The 18737-nt window shown below is 42.4% G+C and overlaps 2 protein-coding genes across 4 annotated transcripts in view; both read left to right on the top strand.

The window, feature by feature from the left end:
- Positions 1–591: 591 nt before the first annotated feature.
- Positions 592–18737, top strand: part of LOC127362825 (fibroblast growth factor 12) — a 44074-nt gene continuing 25928 nt past the window's right edge. Inside the window, exon 1 of one of the 2 annotated variants that reach the window (XM_051399076.1) lies at positions 592–1009. In XM_051399076.1, coding sequence (XP_051255036.1) covers positions 982–1009 — 28 coding nt within the window. In that variant the 5' untranslated portion in view covers positions 592–981. Of the gene's footprint in view, positions 1010–17255; positions 17377–18737 lie in introns of those variants that run through there. The other variant, XM_051399075.1, reaches the window with a different exon arrangement.
- Positions 7748–13425, top strand: LOC127362794 (uncharacterized). 2 transcript variants are annotated; one of them, XM_051398981.1, is made up of 3 exons: positions 7748–9059; positions 9606–9761; positions 9840–13425. In XM_051398981.1, the coding sequence occupies exons 1-3, from the start codon at positions 8676–8678 to the stop codon at positions 10611–10613; spliced, it is 1314 nt and encodes a 437-aa protein (XP_051254941.1). In that variant the 5' UTR covers positions 7748–8675; the 3' UTR covers positions 10614–13425. The 2 variants fall into 2 exon arrangements, with proteins under 2 accessions (XP_051254941.1, XP_051254940.1); XM_051398980.1 differs by having other exon boundaries at positions 9606–13425.

Genomic DNA, 18737 nt, shown 5'->3' with positions numbered 1-18737 from the left:
TTAATAAAGTTGTGTTAATAAAGATATTGATGAGTAATGGATCTGAGTCAGTCCTTCAATTTTCTCTGCGTATTCTCCCATGATGCCTTGCAGGGGACTAGGCCAACCCCCCCCCAGATATTAAAAGCTCTTGTAGGTTCCCTCCTCACATCATCTTCATCATCTTCATCATCTTCATCATCTGTCACCTTAAAAACTCCTCCAGCGGTGACGTCACGTGAGCTGCAGCAACACCGCGCGAGGAGAGAGAGAGAGAGAGAGAGAGACAGGGAGAGAGAGAGAGAGAGGGAGAGAGAGACAGAGAGAGAGAGAGACAGAGAGAGAGAGACACAGGGAGAGAGAGAAGAGACAGAGAGAGAGACAGAGAGAGAGAGGAGAGAGACACACACAGAGAGAGAGAGAGAGAGAGAGAGAGAGAGAGAGACAGGGAGAGAGAGAGAGAGAGAGAGAGAGAGAGAGAGAGAGAGAGGGAGAGAGACACACACAGAGAGAGAGAGAGAGAGAGAGAGAGAGAGAGAGAGAGAGGGGGAGAGAGAGAGAGAGAGACACACAGAGAGAGAGAGAGAGAGACAGGGAGAGGGGGGGGAGAGAGAGAGGGGGGGGAGAGGGAGAGCGAGCAGCAGCGCGCGGACACAGCTCAGGTGAACGCACGAGCCTCAACGTCCGCAGGAGGAAAAAAGAACAGCGAAGAAGAAGAAGAAGGAAACCCGCCTCGAGGAGGATTATCAGAGCGGGTTGAGTCTGTTTTTATCCGCGCGGGTCCTTCCTCCTCCTCCTCTTCCTCCTCTTCCTCCTCCTCCTCCTCCCTCCTCAGCACCCTCTCTCCCGCCGGTATCGATCTATCGGCGGCTGATTACTCGACGCTTGTTGACTCCAGCTCACTCAGGGAGGAGGAAGTGGATTTGTGACGAGAGGACCACCGAACCTCTCCGAACCTCTCCGAACCGGACCGAACCGGACCGAACCGAACCGCAGCGGGAGATGGAGGGCAAAGAGAAAGCACCGGCAGGTAGGAAGTTCCCTCCCGGAGGATGGAGGGAGGCTGCTGGGAGGGGGGTGAGGGCTGGAGGGAGTGATGCATGTTGGGTACCAGTGTACTGCGGTATGAATGCAGCTGGAGCTGAGAGGTGTGGTTATTATGGGATGTTTGTAGGGACCGACGCTGAGAGAGACGCCTGATGCAGCAAAAACACAGGCAGACAGACAGGTGGGCTGAGGGGGCAAGACAGGAGGTTGGAGACAGAGTGAGACATACAGGGAGAGAGAGACAGACAGACGGCAGGCTGGGGGAGAGAGACAGGACGTTTGGAGGCAGACAGGTGAGAGCGTAGAGAGACAAAACAAGGCGGAGAATGAGACAGAAAGGAGGTGGACGGGGGGGTGGTAGGACAGAGAGAGACAGACAGGAGGGCAGGGAGAGGGAGGCAGACACAGACAGACAGAACAGAGAGACAGACAGGAGGGCAGGGAGAGGGAGACAGGTGGGAGGCAGACACAGAACAGAGAGACAGACAGGAAAGTTAACAATTAGTCAAAGCAGTTAGAGACAGACAGGTAATGGCTAGAGAGAGAGAGAGACAGGAGGGCAGACAGACGGGCAATGGGACAGAGAGACAGTTGGGGGGCTGTGAGACAGGTATGAGGTCCAACACAGACAGACAGGTGACTAAAAGTTACAGACAGGTATTGTGACAGAGAGACAAACCGGTGGGCTGAGGGAGAGACAGGAGGCTTAAATGAGAGTGAGACGTAGAGAGAGAGACAGGTGGTTAGACAGAGAGACAGCTGGCTGGGGAGAAAGAGAGACAGGAGGTTGCAGGCAGACAGGTCATAGCGTAAAGAGACAAAACAAGGCGGAGAGTGAGACAGAAAAGGACGGGGAGGTGCAAGGACAGAGAGACAGACAGGAGGGCAGGGACAAGGAGACAGGTGGTGGGTGAGACAGGGAGAGTTAGGGACAAATAACAGACAGACAGGATAATGGGACAGAGAGACAGACAGAAAAGTTCACAATTAGTCAAAGCACTTACAGACAGACAGGTGGGCTGAGAGAGAGACAGGAGGCTGGGGAGAGAGAGAGAGAGAGAGAGAGACAGGAGGTTGCAGGCAGACAGGTCAGAGGGTCAAGAAGGCGGAGACTGAGATAGAATAAACTGGTAGGACAGACAGGTAATGGGACAGAGAGACAGACAGGAAAGACAGAGACAGTTATGGGGCTGTGAGACAGGTATAGAACACAGGTAGAGGAAAGAGACAGACAGACAGGAGTTCAGGGACAGACAGACAAGAGGCTTGGAGACAGACAGGAAGGTAGAGGGACAGATATGAGAGACAGACAGCTGTGTGTGGGTCCATACAGAGTGATGCATTCTGGGAACTGTCACATTCAGTCCTCTGATCTCAGTTCAGAGGGAGACAGACGGGCTGGTCCTGGTTCTGGCTCTGGTTCTGGTCCTGGTGCTGGTCCTGGCTCTGGTCCTGGTGCTGGTCCTGGTCCTGGTTCTGGTCCTGGCTCTGGTCCTGGTGCTGGTCCTGGTCCTGGCTCTGGTCCTGGTCCTGGTGCTGGTTCTGGTCCTGGTCCTGGTCCTGGTCCTGGGGCTGGTTCTGGTCCTGGTCCTGGTCCTGGCTCTGGTCCTGGTCCTGGTTCTGGTTCTGGTTCTGGCTCTGGTCCTGGTTCTGGTTCTGGTTCTGGCTCTGGTCCTGGTTCTGGTCCTGGTTCTGGTCCTGGTCCTGGTTCTGGTCCTGGTCCGACAGTATTGGGTTTCATGGAGAACTTAGGGGCGGGGCTTGGCTGTGATTGACAGTCAATGTGAGCAGATTGTGTCTGTGGAGAGAATCAGAGTCTCACTGATGGTGGAAATAAAGGGTTTACTTCCTTAAAACAGCCGTTTTTTGAATGGAGTTTGGTGTGACAGTGTGGAGCAGAGGGGATTTGAACCTTAATAATTCCCATAAACTGACCTACCTTCTAATAATGAACCCTGGAAACAGCAGAGAGTAACAGGAAGTGGAGATAAACCCTCCTGGTTTCTTCTTCTGTGGTAGTTAAAGGTGGTTTACAGTAACACACACAGTTAATACGGTCGCTGTATCTGTCATCAATACCGATTATTGATCAGCAATAACACAACTGATGAGAGACAGTAGATACAGACAGGCAGACAGACAGGTGGAGGACTGATGGTGAAAACTGAATTTAACAATCTGCAACCAGCATAATAACAATATTTATATATAATGTATATATTGTTTATATATTGTTTATATATTGTTTATATATTGTTTGATTAAAATAATGTAGAACTCTTCTGAGAGCGTCTCACTCTGAAAATAATAATCTGTTAATATTTTATTATTGATGTTCTAATACAGAAAGACCTTTTATTATATCTATTTATTAACGTATTATCTTAGACTGCTGCTCCTTCAGCAGAGGAGTTCCTGTCTGTCTGTCAGCTGTCTGTCTGACAGTGAGTCAGCCTCCTGCTGCTCGGAGCGTTCAGGTTCTTCCTCTGACTGTCACAGGTTATTGATCGGTTGATCAGTTATTGATAAGCTTCCTCACTGAATCCTGTCGTTGATCATCATGAGTCAGAACTCCGAGGTCCGTTCGGTGCCTCGGTCCCGACCGCCGGCTGCTGCACTGCTCCCTCAGACCGAAGTTACGTCCACACAGACCGGGTCCACCATGGTCGCCGTCAGTGGGGGTCGATTATATAACATATATTATATCTCATATGCACCTAATTTATATTAAATTTATATTAAATATATATTAAATATATATTATATATATATTATATATATATTGACGGTTTAGATCACAAACAAACAGGCAGGCAGTGTGTTTACTGGGTGAACTGGTGTGAGGTCGACCTGAACAGGCGGTGGCGGTGGCGGTGGGGTCTGCCGTTACCATGGAGACCAGTGATGTGTTTGAGTGCGCAGGTGAAATCAGGTCAGATTCAGTTTCAGTTTGTTTACAGTCACATCGGTCTGTTGTTATTGATTCTGGGACCAGATCCACTCGATCCAGGACTGTAGTGACCCAGAGAAACCTGAGAGACTGAATGGACTCTCTCACACACACACACACACACACACACACACACACACACACACACACTCTCACACACACTGTCCCAGAGGAGGTGTGTATTTCGTGTCGATTTCTGTTGTTGTTGTTTCTGCTGATCAGCTGAAAAACACCTAAACAGTGTGTGTGTGTGTGTGTGTGTGTGTGTGTGTGAGTGAGAGTGTGAGAGTGTGTGTGAGTGTGCTACCTTCAGGGACACAGTTCAGACCAGTGTAATTTGGGACAAAAGCCAAAACAGTGATATAAAGTATAGCTAACTGTTATCATCAGTGGAAACATTGTCCCTGCGGCTTTATGACGATGTGGTTCGTGTCTTCAGCAGCGTCTTCCTGCTGGACGTTGTTTACTTGTGTATTTTGTAGTGCTGACAGTGAACCATCCGTCTCACAGTCTCAGTGACACAACTGCGGGGAGCGGGGCCCGAATGAGTCCCAGAACCAGAGCGGGGCGGTCCAACGGAGGCCGGCTGATGTCCAGCTCCATCAGACAACCTGATCAGCCTTCAGCAGTCAGCTAGTGTTTCTGTAGTGGAGACTAAACGTTAACAATGATCCATATCAGCAGTTTGAATCCAACTAAAAGCTCCCTGCACCAAACTCCCTTTAAGAAATATCACATTTTATTATTGCTGGGATCAATCTGTCTGTGAGTGTGTGTGAGGATGTCTGAGGAGGTTATTTTACCCTATAAACTGTCTTCATACAGAGACACTCCCCTCCTCCACAGCGTCAGAGACCATAAACAGCAGGAGATGCTGAGCTCAGCAGAAACAGTGTGTGTGTGTGTGTGTGTGTGTGTGTGCCCCTCCCTGTTTATGGCCTTTTGTTCTCTGTACTGGTTCCTCTGGTCTCTCTGGTCCCCGTCAGCAGCTCTCTGCAGGATTTAATGGAAGCTGATCCTGTTAGTATCGGATTGAATTTATAAACTTTATTTAAAACCTTCATGTTCTCAGTGGACAGCTGATGTCACATTACATCATACACTGTAAGAAAAACAAAAACAGCTGCAGCACCAAAACAATACTAAATATTAAAATAACTGACTCAGTAATTTTCTATCATTAAAATACAGTTTTTAGCTTTAATTTTACATAAAATGTTGTGTATTTTTTAATGTTTATTTACACTGTAAAACCAAAGAAATCAGCTATAAATACAGGTGAACTCTGCTATAATACAAATAATCAGTGCTGTTATTATTAGATCTTTCTGATTAGGGTCCGAGCAGTAACACATGCTCCGAATCTTAACTTTAACTCCTCCTAGACAGTTGCATTCAATACAATTGGTCAGTATGATGTATAAAGACAGTCATTATCAAAATCTTGAGTTTCTGGCTAAGGGCGTGTCTGTGGCGAGGTCGAGACAGACGACCACCCACCTAGAGCCGGAGGATCTGTCCTAGGTTTCTGCCTTTTAACAGGCAGTGTTTCCTTGCCCTTGTCTCCAAGGTCTTGCTCATGGTGGTACTGTTGGGTCTCTGTAAATAATGTTATAAAGAGTTCGGTCTAGACCTGCTCTATTTGAAAAGTGTCCTGAGATAACTTCTGTTATACAAATATATATAAATATATATTAATGTAATGTAACATTTTCTGGCGTTTCCTTTTAACAAACTCCTCCTAGAGAATCGGAGATACTTCAGAATCGGTCAGTTCGCTCTGAAGACGTTCACAATGAAACGTTATTATTATCAAGTTATCTCATCACCTTGAATTCGCACAGCTTTAATTGTTGTTATTATTATGGTTAAATTCTTAAACAGATTTCAGTTTGTCAGCGTTAAGTTCTGTGTGCATTCTTCGTAGCTAGCTAACAACATGGCTACCTAGCGGAGCTCACTGATTACTGTACAAACACAACTTTATCAGTGATTTGGGTGAAACTGGATCATATTTTATGGAGAGAATATTGTCGGGTTTTCCTTCTGACGTCCTCCGCTAACTGCTAATGTAGCTGCCGTTAGCTACCAAGATGATTAATGGAAGTTTCCAGAGGGACTTGTTGCTAAAAGAAGGAAACTGTCGTCAACAGTGATGTTAGATGCTCTTAGCTCATTACCCAAATGAGCCTATCAATAAAACCACCTCAGTCCTTTATTCCCTGCAGTCCAACTTTCCTCCGTCAGCATCAGATGCTGCATTCAGTCCCGGTCTGGACCTGCTGTTCACTGGGAGCTTCCAGACATCATGTTTAACCAAAAAAGGAAAACGATATGACAGTTTATCCTATTTTTAAGGCAAATGCAGTAAAATAAGAAGGACACCTATCCATGAACCTTTGTGTTCTGAGGTATGTTTGTTTCACATCAGCTGAGTAATGACTCTTTAAAAGCTCTCTGTATTATTAAAGGAAGTGGTTGCTTTTAAACTGGAAATACAACCTGCTTCCTGCAGCGTCTGCACAAAAACAGACTCTTTATTCTCCAGCAGTTTGCTAAAGTGCGAACAAAACTATTCCTGAGTTTATTGTGTCATCACATTGATTATTTAGCATTCATCATTGTTGTTTGGTAGTTTGTCTTTATCAATTAAAATACTGGTTCCCAACCTTTTCCCTTCAGGGAACCATTTTCTACCATTTAATAAACTGACTCAGTGACATATTTTATGGATATTTCATATTGTATTAAAACTGAACTATGAAGTCAAACAGTGAACTCAGTAACTGCAGGACATTTGTGTAAAACCGGAGATTTGGATGAATGTTTGAGCAGATTATTCCCTGTTTAGGGAACTTTTTATACAATTCTCTGTCTGTATTCTGTGTTTTTATTAACAATCATACAGAATTAATATTCAGACAGATTTAGTGTTTGATTCCCTTTGTTGTGTTTATTTACATTTACTTTTCTTCACAGAAGTGAACCACATGCTCAGATATTGGCCTATTGTGTATATATATAAGTTTTCTTACACGCCTTTGAATCAAAAAGACCTGTTGGGCCCCACAAAGCTTTGGTGGCCCCTAGTGGGGGTCCCGATTCCCAGGTTGGGAACCACTGGATTAAAGCAACACTATGTATGATTTAGTGCCCGCAGTTGCAAACCCACTGTGGTAAACAGTGTTGGGCTAGTTACTCTTTTATTTCTTACTGATTATATTATATAATAATATAATTATTTTACTGATTACTCCCTGCTAAAGAGTTGTTCGTTGTTCAACTCAAAGTACACACCAACATTAGCAGCATGCACAATGTATTTATTTAAACCTGCACTTGTTTCACAGAACACGTACAATTCAACAGGTTTACTTGGTTTTATTAATTGTCATCATGTTAATTGGCTAGCTAGCTAATGTTAGCTGCCATGTGCTCACACATTGCCCATATTTCTGCGAGTAATGTACATAGTTAATATCACTTTCTAACCACATGCTAACATGCTAACTTCACAGACTGCACTGCGAAAAAAAACACTGTAAAAAGTAATTCTGTGGACCGATTACTACCACTTAATGCATTAATGCAAGATAAACGTTATAAGTGTACTGATTTATATAAACCTTTTAAGTTGCAAACATTATTTCAATAAGTTGTGTTATACACATAAATAATGTTCACAAACTAAGTTCATTTTTATGAGTAGCCTAATCAACCAAAGAACTTGCTACCAATTATTAAGTGGTAATTAAAAATGTCAACATTTTGTGGAAGTTGTCATAACTCAGAAAGATTCATGCAAACTTTTAGAGGGTATACATGTGTTTTTAAATAAGAGTGGATGATACCAGCCTCCTCTGCAGAATCCCAAATCCTTCAACTTAATAGCTATTAATAAAAGTTGTTGTAGTTAAAAATGTAATTAATAACCAGAATTTCTATTCTTTCTAATAACCAGAGACTAAATCAATCAAATACTTTGTTTGTTTATTTTTAAAACGTTTTAATGTCGGAATGTTGAGTTTTTTTAATTTCTTTAATCTTTTGCTGTGATGTCATCGGAATGTCATGATGTCATTCAAAGATCAAAGCCAATAGAATGTTTCTTTGATTCAAAAACGAACATTCTCTCTTAAAATCTACATCTAGGATCCAAATCCAACCTGGTTCACTTCAGATTCTTCAGGACACTTCTTCAGGACTTCAGATCAAAGGATACAAACAGCGACGAGATGGATCAAGCCACAGTGGAGAGTATTCACGCCCTAATCAGTCAGAGCCTAGAGCAGCTGACAACCGTACAGTGGTCGCTGCTGGAGTCAGGGACTCTAGATAAGAAGGCTGAGGATGTTATTAATAATATGTGTGTGGATATAATCAATATTATATTCATACATGTTTACGGGTTGTACAAACAGAGCCTGCTGAAGAGGACAGACACTTCCAAATCCGCCAAAAGCATCTCTGAAGACGATGTCCGCGGGTGTCTGGGTGACACTATCTTACTGGCCTTCTCGGAGGCAACCGGGGTCACCAACATCAGTTGCCTAAGCATGGAGAAGGTAACAGACACCATGGTTGCAGAGGTCACAGAGAGAGTGAATGAGCTCTCCAAAAGCTCTGGAAGGGGTGGAGGCAGCAAGGAGGGTAGTAAACCTCTCGTCTCAAGTTCATTCACCCACAGACTGAAGTCGATATGGCAAGAATCCTTAAAAACTGCACAGGAAAGGACAGTGCACTGATTGGAACCAGGGAGTCATGGCAGACCCCCATACTTCCTTTCATTGAAGAGACAGAAACTGACGAGTCTCAGATGAGATTGGCTGAGATTCGTCAGTTTCTGGAAATTTCTTCAGGAAGTGGCTGCATGACCCCTTTCTCAGAATCAGCTTCTATCACTCAGGAGGTAGCTGTCAACAATAAGGTTGGTCACACTTTGGTGGTTAAAGCCAAACCACGTTCCGCCCCTGTTCAGTCCGTAGACTCACTGATCAGCAATAAGGTTGGTGACACTTTGGTGGTTAAAGTAAAACCACGTTCTGCCCCTGTTCAGTCTGTAGACTCACCGATCAGCAATAAGGTTAGTGACACCTTGGTGGTTAAAGTAAAACCATATTCTGCCCCTGTTCAGTCTGTAGACTCACCGATCAGCAACAAGGTTGGTGACACCTTGGTGGTTAAAGTAAAACCACGTTCTGCCCCTGTTCAGTCCGTAGACTCACTGATCAGCAATAAGGTTGGTGACACCTTGGTGGTTAAAGTAAAACCACGTTCTGCCCCTGTTCAGTCCGTAGACTCACCGATCAGCAATACAGTTGGAGACACGTTGGTGGTTAAAGCAAAACCACCTCCTGCCCCTGTTCAGTCCGTAGACTCACCGATCACCAATAAGGTTGGTGACACTTTGGTGGTTAAATTAAAACCACCTTCTGCTTCCATTCAGTCTGTAGACTCACCGATCAGCAATAAGGTTTCTCACACTTTGGTTGTTAAACCAAAACCATCTTCTGCTTCCATTCAGTCCGTAGACTCACTGATCAGCAATAAGGTTGGAGACACCTTGGTGGTTAAGGTAAAACCATGTTCTGCACCCGTTCAGTCTATAGACTGACCGATCAGCAATAAGGTTGGTGACACTTTGGTGGTTAAAACAAAACCACCTTCTGCCCCCGTTCAGTCTGTAGACTCACCGATCAGCAATAGGGTTGGAGACACTTTGGTGGTTAAAGCAAAACCACGTTCCGCCCCCGTTCAGTCTGTAGACTCACCGATCAGCAATAAGGTTGGTGAAACTTTGGTGGTTAAAGCAAAACCACGTTCTGCCCCCGTTCAGTCTGTAGATTCACCGATCAGCAATAAGGTTGGTGACACTTTGGTGGTTAAAGCAAAACCGCGTTGCGCCCCCATTCAGTCTGTAGACTCACTGATCAGCAATAAGGTTTCTCACACTTTGGTTGTTAAACCAAAACCATCTTCTGCTTCCATTCAGTCCGTAGACTCACCGATCAGCAATAAGGTTGGAGACACCTTGGTGGTTAAAGTAAAACCACATTCTGCCCCCGTTCAGTCTGTTGATTCACCGATCAGCAATAAGGTTGGTGACACCTTGGTGGTTAAAGCCAAACCACCTTCCGCCCCCGTTCAGTCCGTTGAGTCACCAATCATTGGTGATGCTGGTGAGGCTTTGGTTGACACCACAGCACATCCAGCACATCGGTGGAACGAAACCAGCTGCAGGTTAATGGTCATTGCACTAGTTAACAAAATTATGAAAAGCCATAAAAATCCGGACGGCCGTCTGACTTGCGACGACATTGGAACCATCAGCAGGTCTCTGGTGGAGCTGCTTTGGGAACAGATCGCAGGCTCCGATGGTTCTGCAAAGCCGAGCGACCATCACTTCAGAAGGGTCGCCAAGGCGGTGCACAAAGACTTGTGCAAGGAGACAGGCGACGCAGAGATCCTGCAGATGTGCCTGCTGTCCCGTGATGCATCTATTTACAGATACATAACTGAGACACTGACACAACATCTGGTGACACCACAGAAGAAGACAGGCGTGAACAGATTCTTCTCACGTCTCTTCAGCACCATGGCCAAGCCGTTCACTGCCTGCTTCGGACGCAAAAAGTAATCTTTGGTGGTTTCTAGGTGGTTGGATAGGACAGACACAGACGCGTACTATCTGAAACGACAACGGGTTTAGTCCGAGAGGCTTCGGTTTCCCCACATTTTAAACCAGAATGAAAAAAGTTTAGTCTGGTAGCTCCGAGGAACTGTTAGAAAGAGTTCGGTCTAGACCTGCTCTATTTGAAAAGTGTCCTGAGATAAATGAATCTACCTGGATGTGACACAGGACAACAGGTGTCGTAGGGCCACACAGGTGCTTCGGTGTGTAACACTGTGGCCTTGCAGCTGTAAGGTGAAGGTTCAGTTCCAGCCTTTGACCCCCTTTGCTGTGAGGAGTACAGAGTGCTCGCTGTGCCCACCCTGAACACATTAACATGCTGTTATTCAGTCAAAGCGACTAATGTTACTAATTTTACATAAATTTATAAACTTATTAACAGTATTAAACTTGAATCAACACTTTAATCACTTTAGTCAGTCGTTTGTAGACGTTTGGAAACTTAACAGCACTACAATAAACGATCACGATTTCCACCTGTTTTCGCTGTTTTTCTTCCACCACATTGCGTTCATCATATACAACGATAAAGAGCGAACAACAACACAGCTAGTAGTGTAACTAATGTTACCGATGTTGTGGGTTAGCTAACAGTCTCCTGCTACTGTAGCTAACATCACAACAACGTCAGACCATGAATATTTTATCATCTACGTCGGTGAATTAAGAATTTATTTCCACCAAACCAGAGTTGGTGATTGTTGGAAACACTAACAGAGACGCTTTTAATCAGTTTGATTCTGTTTCTGTCCACTTTGAATGAAGTTATTATGTTAGAAGGTAAAATGAGTGTTTTTGTCTCTGGAGTCTGGTGGAGAGTGATAGTGATATTATGGCTGTTTGTGGTTAGAAGGTAAAATGGTCGGAGATGCTCCAGTGCGACCTCTAGTGGCACCGAATGTCATATGTAAAACCTTTAAAGAACCTGTTTCTGTGGGACATGATGTCCTTTATTTTTCATGACAACTGATTGATTTTCAATCAGAAACTGAACTCGGATTATGTCTCTGAACTAGAAATGAAGCTGAATGTCAGTGGAGGAGTCAGTTAGCTGGAATAATTAGCTCGTGTTTGTTTCCTGTTTACAGAACCAGGGCTGTGTACAGTCACATTGCCCAGAATCACTTAGCAAACCTTTAAACTGTATTTAAACCCAGAGGACCAGAGGACAGACGGTATGAGCATCATTAGTTCAGCACATTTTCACTCTCATGAGAACAAATATTTACTTCCATAAGCAGCTGGAAGTTTTCTGCCCTATTTTCCTAAAACTTGATGCAAACATGGACAGAATCTGTTGTTTCAGCACCCAGAACTGCCTCCGTCCTCGAGTGTGACTATAACTCTGACTGTCAGGAGGAAGTCCACGCAGCGAGGAGGTTGGATGGATCAGCACAACGTTCCTGTTTCCTTACAGTCAGCTGCTAACTTAGCCTCGTGATACCGGACGATACGTACAGCGCTGATGGTCCCCTCCACAGCGGATCACTTCATAACACAGAGAACTAATGCGTCTCACTCCGTCTGTGCTAAGAGTCTACTTATAACCACAACTAAAGTAAATTATTAAGTTTCTTAAGTAATTTAAAGGTTTTATATATGAGATATTAAACATTATATTGTCTATATACAGAGTGCCTGTGTTGTATCGCAGCCTCTCTGTGGTTTGTTTCCATAGCCGGTCTGCTCCGACTGAAACTGCTGTTTTTATCATCTACGTCGGTGAATTAAGGATTTATTTCCACCAAACCAGAGTTGGTGATTGTTGGAAACACTAACAGAGACGCTTTTAATGACTTGTATTCTGTTTCTGTCCACTTTGAATTAAGTTACAATGATCTGAAGGTAAAATCAGTGTTTTTGTCTCTGGAGTCTGGTGGAGAGTGATAGTGCTTTATTTCCACCAAACCAGAGCTGGTGATTGTTTTGGTTTCTGTCCAGTTTAAAGTGTGTTTTATGATCTTCAATGGAGTCGGGTGGGCCTGTTGTTGCCGGCGCTCTAGTGGCAGTGAATGTCGTATATTTAACCTTTAAGGAGCTGTTTCTGTGGACGATGTTGTCCTTTATGTTTCATGATGAATTTAATGATCCCTCCAATCAAAGCTACAGTAACGAATCTGAATATGAGCTGAACTGATTCATTAACAGGAAACCAGTGAGACTCACTTTATGGATTATGACCTTGAATACCAGATAAACGGGTCTGAACTCGCCACCGCGATGTCTCTGAGAGCAGCTGTTTGATCCTCAGATAGTTCTGTGCTGCTGTTTCTGATTAAATATTTATTGGAGCAACGTGAGTGCCGAGAGGAAACAGCAGCAATATAGAATTTATAATGAGCTCCCAGGATGCTACAGAATTGGCACGGAAGCTAACGGCGCTCTACATATTTGATGCTAGCACGTAGCTAATGGACGCAGTCATAATGTAACCTCTGTGTCAATCGAACACGGTGTGCTCCTTTAAGAGTGTCGCCATGGCGACACACCCTCTCGCTCATCCCCCTCGCCATGTGGAGGGGCGAGCGAGCTTAACCTTAGAAAAAGAGAGAGAGAGAGACAGAGAGAGAGAGACAGAGAGAGAGAGAGAGAGAGAGAGAGAGACAGAGAGAGGGAGTCAGCAGACTTTTCAATTATTTATGAGGCTGTTCTGTACACACTCTAACACACACACACACTCACACACACACACACACACACACACACACACACACACACACACACACACACACACACACACACACACACACACATCACACACACTAATGTAATGCGGCGCTGTGGCTGCAGCAGGATGTCTGAGTGCTGCACCGCTGCATTAAAATGCTCCCATCAACAGTGAGTGCACGCAGCTCCAGCTACTTCCTGTACCCCGCCAAAGTAAGAGTCCTATTAAAGGGTCAGTCTGTCTCGCATTCAGACTTCCTGTCTGTGGCTCACTGGTTGCGTTCACTGTATAATAAACTGTCTGTCGTCTCTGACGGTTCCTGTAGAGCATGTGAAGCTCAGTGTGGTCGGCTAGAGGAGGTACTGGAGGTACTGGAGGAGGTACTGGAGGTACAGGAGCTAGAGGAGGTACTGGAGGTACAGGTACTGGAGGAGGTATTATTGGTTGCTGACAGATGGCTCACATACAGGAAGTGTAAACAGCTATCTGATCAATCAGTTGATCAATCAGGTTACAGAAACATGGCTGCACTGAGGCTGATGGGACGTCCCCTCTGTCCTTCACTGCATCCTCTTCCTCTTCCCCTCCTGGTCTCATGATCCCGCCAAAATAAGAGCTCAGGAAGTCTGACAGAGGAAGATGATGAAGATGAGTCATGAATGTAAAGACCTTTGTCAACAAAACAAACTGAATACATTACTGATCAAACATGCACTGTTCCTTTATTATATTATTATTGTTATTAATATTATTATTATTATTACAGAACTAAGACGTTTCACAATCTTCTGTTATTTGACGATGTGAAACATTAAAGGTGAGAGAAGATGAGTGTAATAATACAGAAGAAAACAATATAAAGTATATATAATATCAGGCAGTTGAATGTACATTAGTGCTGCTGCTCAGCTATTGATTGTTGAAATATGAATCACTTTATGAGCATTAGAGCTATTACTGTAGCACTGCGCTCATTAAGGCTTTAAAAGCTCTCGGGTGTGACGGTGCACTATTTGTCCCAGGAAGTCAAACTCAGGACGTAAACAGCGTTCTGGTTGCTCCTTCAGTTGCAGCATGTTGAGCGTTAATCCTGCGACTGATGGAAACGTTATTCTACGTTGTGTAAGTGCTGCGGCTGTCAGCAAATATCCTAAATACTGTTCTATAATTCAGTTGTGAGAACTGCTCTGTGTACAGTTTGAAAGCTGTAACGAGCCAATAACTCGACCACAACCGTGTGGGAATGATGGCAGAGAGAGCAGGCAGCCAGAAAGCCTCAGACGCCATCCAGAGTGTTTACTTCAACCGGCTTTAAGAGCTGACAGACCTGAAACCACAATGCAGAGTGGGCTGACGCCAAATTAGAACCAAAGGACCAAAAACTCTTATGAAACTCCCCAAATTTGGATTTTAAAAAGCAATTTTGAAAACATACCAAAGCACGAAAATGCAGATTTACTCAGTAACAAACCTGCTGTCACAGGAAGTAGCAACCAATCAAGGAGGCAGAAAGAACCTATCGTAAAAAAATGGTTAATTTGTTCCCGGACGAGCCCCCAGTTTGTCACAACCCGACTCAAGGCTGGAAGAAGGAAAGAGCAACCCTCCAGCCGCATTGTTTGTTAGTGATATCTGGAAAAAGTACTTGTAGTTATAATAAATCAGTACTTCCCCTTTCAGGAAAACGCCTTACAAGTCAACCTGCAGGGATTACGGAGCGCAGTCTCTGATATTTATAGTGTTCATCACCTTCCAGCCGCTGCTGTTTACTCTCTGAGAATAACCTAGGATCACATTCACCCACAGACCTGGACCCAGAGCCTGACCCCAGACCTGAACGCAGACCAGGAAGTTCACATCTGGAAGAACAGCTCAGAACTATAACATGAAACAACTTGTAGTTTTTATTGGTTCTGTCTGTGTGGAGCTGATGAACTTTATTATATATATCATTATTATATTATTATTATATCTTATTATATATTATATTATATATATATATATATATATATATATATATAATCAACTTTATTATCACTGTACAGACACACAACTTTATTAACACTGTACAAACACACAACTTTATTAACACTGTACAAACACAACTTTATTAACACTGTACAAACACAACTTTATTATCACTGTACAAACACACAACTTTATTAACACTGTACAAACACACAACTTTATTAACACTGTACAAACACAACTTTATTAACACTGTACAAACACAACTTTATTATCACTGTACAAACACAACTTTATTAACACTGTACAAACACACAACTTTATTAACACTGTACAAACTCAACTTTATTAACACTGTACAAACACACAACTTTATTAACACTGTACAAACACACAACTTTATTAACACTGTACAAACACACAACTTTATTATCACTGTACAAACACACAACTTTATTAACACTGTACAAACACAACTTTATTAACACTGTACAAACACACAACTTTATTAACACTGTACAAACACACAACTTTATTAACACTGTACAAACACACAACTTTATTAACACTGTACAAACACACAACTTTATTAACACTGTACAAACTCAACTTTATTAACACTGTACAAACACAACTTTATTATCACTGTACAAACACAACTTTATTAACACTGTACAAACACACAACTTTATTAACACTGTACAAACACAACTTTATTAACACTGTACAGACACACAACTTTATTAACACTGTACAAACACACAACTTTATTAACACTGTACAAACACAACTTTATTAACACTGTACAAACACAACTTTATTATCACTGTACAAACACAACTTTATTAACACTGTACAAACACAACTTTATTAACACTGTACAAACACAACTTTATTAACACTGTACAAACACACAACTTTATTAACACTGTACAAACACACAACTTTATTAACACTGTACAGACACACAACTTTATTAACACTATACAAACACACAACTTTATTAACACTGTACAAACACACAACTTTATTAACACTGTACAAACACAACTTTATTATCACTGTACAAACACAACTTTATTAACACTGTACAAACACAACTTTATTAACACTGTACAAACACACAACTTTATTAACACTGTACAAACACACAACTTTATTAACACTGTACAGACACACAACTTTATTAACACTATACAAACACACAACTTTATTAACACTGTACAAACACAACTTTATTAACACTGTACAAACACACAACTTTATTAACACTGTACAAACAAACACAACTTTATTAACACTGTACAAACACAACTTTATTAACACCGTACAAACACACAACTTTATTAACACTGTACAAACACACAACTTTATTAACACTATACAAACACACAACTTTATTATCACTGTACAAACACAACTTTATTAACACTGTACAAACACACAACTTTATTATCACTGTACAAACACACAACTTTATTAACACTGTACAAACACAACTTTATTTTGTAATATGAGGAAGCAACCCGCTCTCTGCTTCCTGTCTCAGTTGTTTTTTCCGTGTTCTTTAAATAACAGCAGCAGACACACAACCGAGCCAACAGTGAACACAACTCAAACATAACTCAGATGCTCCAACTGTGATTTATATCAGACAGCGGTGCAGTAACTCATGCTAATTACTGGATGCTAACAGCCGACAGCAGATCGTATTTTACCACAGCACTCCTGCGACAACAGGCACGCTTAAAGTCCAACAACCTCAAGTTGTGGACGTTTTGGAGGCAGTGGCGGTGAGACAGGAGAGTGGTGAGACGGGAGAGTCCTCAGCGTGGAGCCTGTGCGGTGTCGTCACCGGGAGGTGGGAGCTGTCAGAGCAGACTGGATCAGACTGTAATGAACTCCTCTGAGTGTGTTTAAAGGTGACTGACTGTCAGCCGAAGGGACTCGCTCATTAACTGTGGAGGATGACCCGCTACTGCAGCCTGTTCCGCCGTCTGCTGTCGGGGGAGAGTAAGGGAGAGGAGGCAGACGAGGAGGAGGGCAGCACTCACAGAGAGAGCAGCCAGCAGGGTGAGTCCTCCCCCGACTCCCGACTCAGCTCACTGTGGTTGTACCAGGGTTGCTCACCTGTAGACAGACAGACAGACAGTGTCAGTCCACATACTGTATGTTCCTGACACATTCAGACAGATAGAAACATCAGAACTTTATGTTGTATATAAATATAGATACAATACAGTAGAATAACAGTAATCATTAAGATACACTCTTTAGCTTTAATTTTACATAAAATCATGTGTAATGTTTTGTCTTTTTAATGTTTGATTAAAGATATTTACACTGTTAAAACAATGCAGTGATCTATAAATCCAGGTGAACTCTGCTATAATACAATAATCAGACTTCCATTTCCAGCAGAGTGCTGTTATTATTGGATTGTTATTATTTTAATGTGAATGTTAAAAGTTATAGAACTGTAATAAAAGTCATTAACTGTGAGATTACAGTAATTATTTCTGTTTACACTGATAACAACTGTATTTGGACAGTTTACCAATGCTTATACACTGATAAACAACATTTATTCAACTTCCATCATTATACAACATATCTGTCAGTTAACTTACTAATACATTTTTACTGTAAATGTCACTAATATATAAAAAATATAATGAAAACTATATATTAATGTAAGGCAATGAGAAATATGTAAAAACAGACAGAATTAGACTGTAAGAACAATAAAATAATAAGAGCAATCAAAAGCCTTTAAACAAATACAAATAAATAAGATTAAAGAGGTTGACAGACCAAAAACACACCAAACATTTAATAGAAATACTAATAAAAAGTCATTATTTTCCCCATGTAGGTATGAATAAAGTGCAGTATATAACAAATACACAGTGTATATATATTATATACTGTGTGTTATATACTATGTACAGGGTTTGGTCCCTCGCTGTAGTTTTCAGTATAAAGAACATTCAAATAATATTCAAATAAATGATGCAAATAAACCTGATCCAGTGTTTGAGCAGCGAGAGTCAAATATCCTGCAAACATCTAAAGTAGAAAGACATAAACAACAGAGTGAAATCTGAATATTATAGAGTCAAATATAAAGTCACAGACTGGAATATATGAATAACACTGAGCACTTACAGCTCATAATGTGAATGTTGAACTTATCATTTGTAGATATATATAGATGTCATTGTATAAAAGAACAAACCATCATTATTCATAAAATCGCAGTGCTGTCTGTGGCTGGAATCATTAATTGACCGATATCGGTACTCACGAGGCCGAGAAACCAATCATTACAATTACAACAGACTTCATACGTCGGCTATCGGCGGCTCTCTGAACAACCCAGACTGGTTGACCAGCGGTTGGTCATCAGTTTGTTCTTCCATAGTTTCATCTTC

The sequence above is a fragment of the Dicentrarchus labrax genome, unplaced genomic scaffold (genome assembly GCF_905237075.1).
Source record: "Dicentrarchus labrax unplaced genomic scaffold, dlabrax2021, whole genome shotgun sequence".
Taxonomy (NCBI): Eukaryota; Metazoa; Chordata; class Actinopteri; family Moronidae; genus Dicentrarchus; species Dicentrarchus labrax.
The sequence above is the reverse complement of the archived record's forward strand: the minus strand, read 5'-3'. Positions and strand labels throughout refer to the sequence as shown.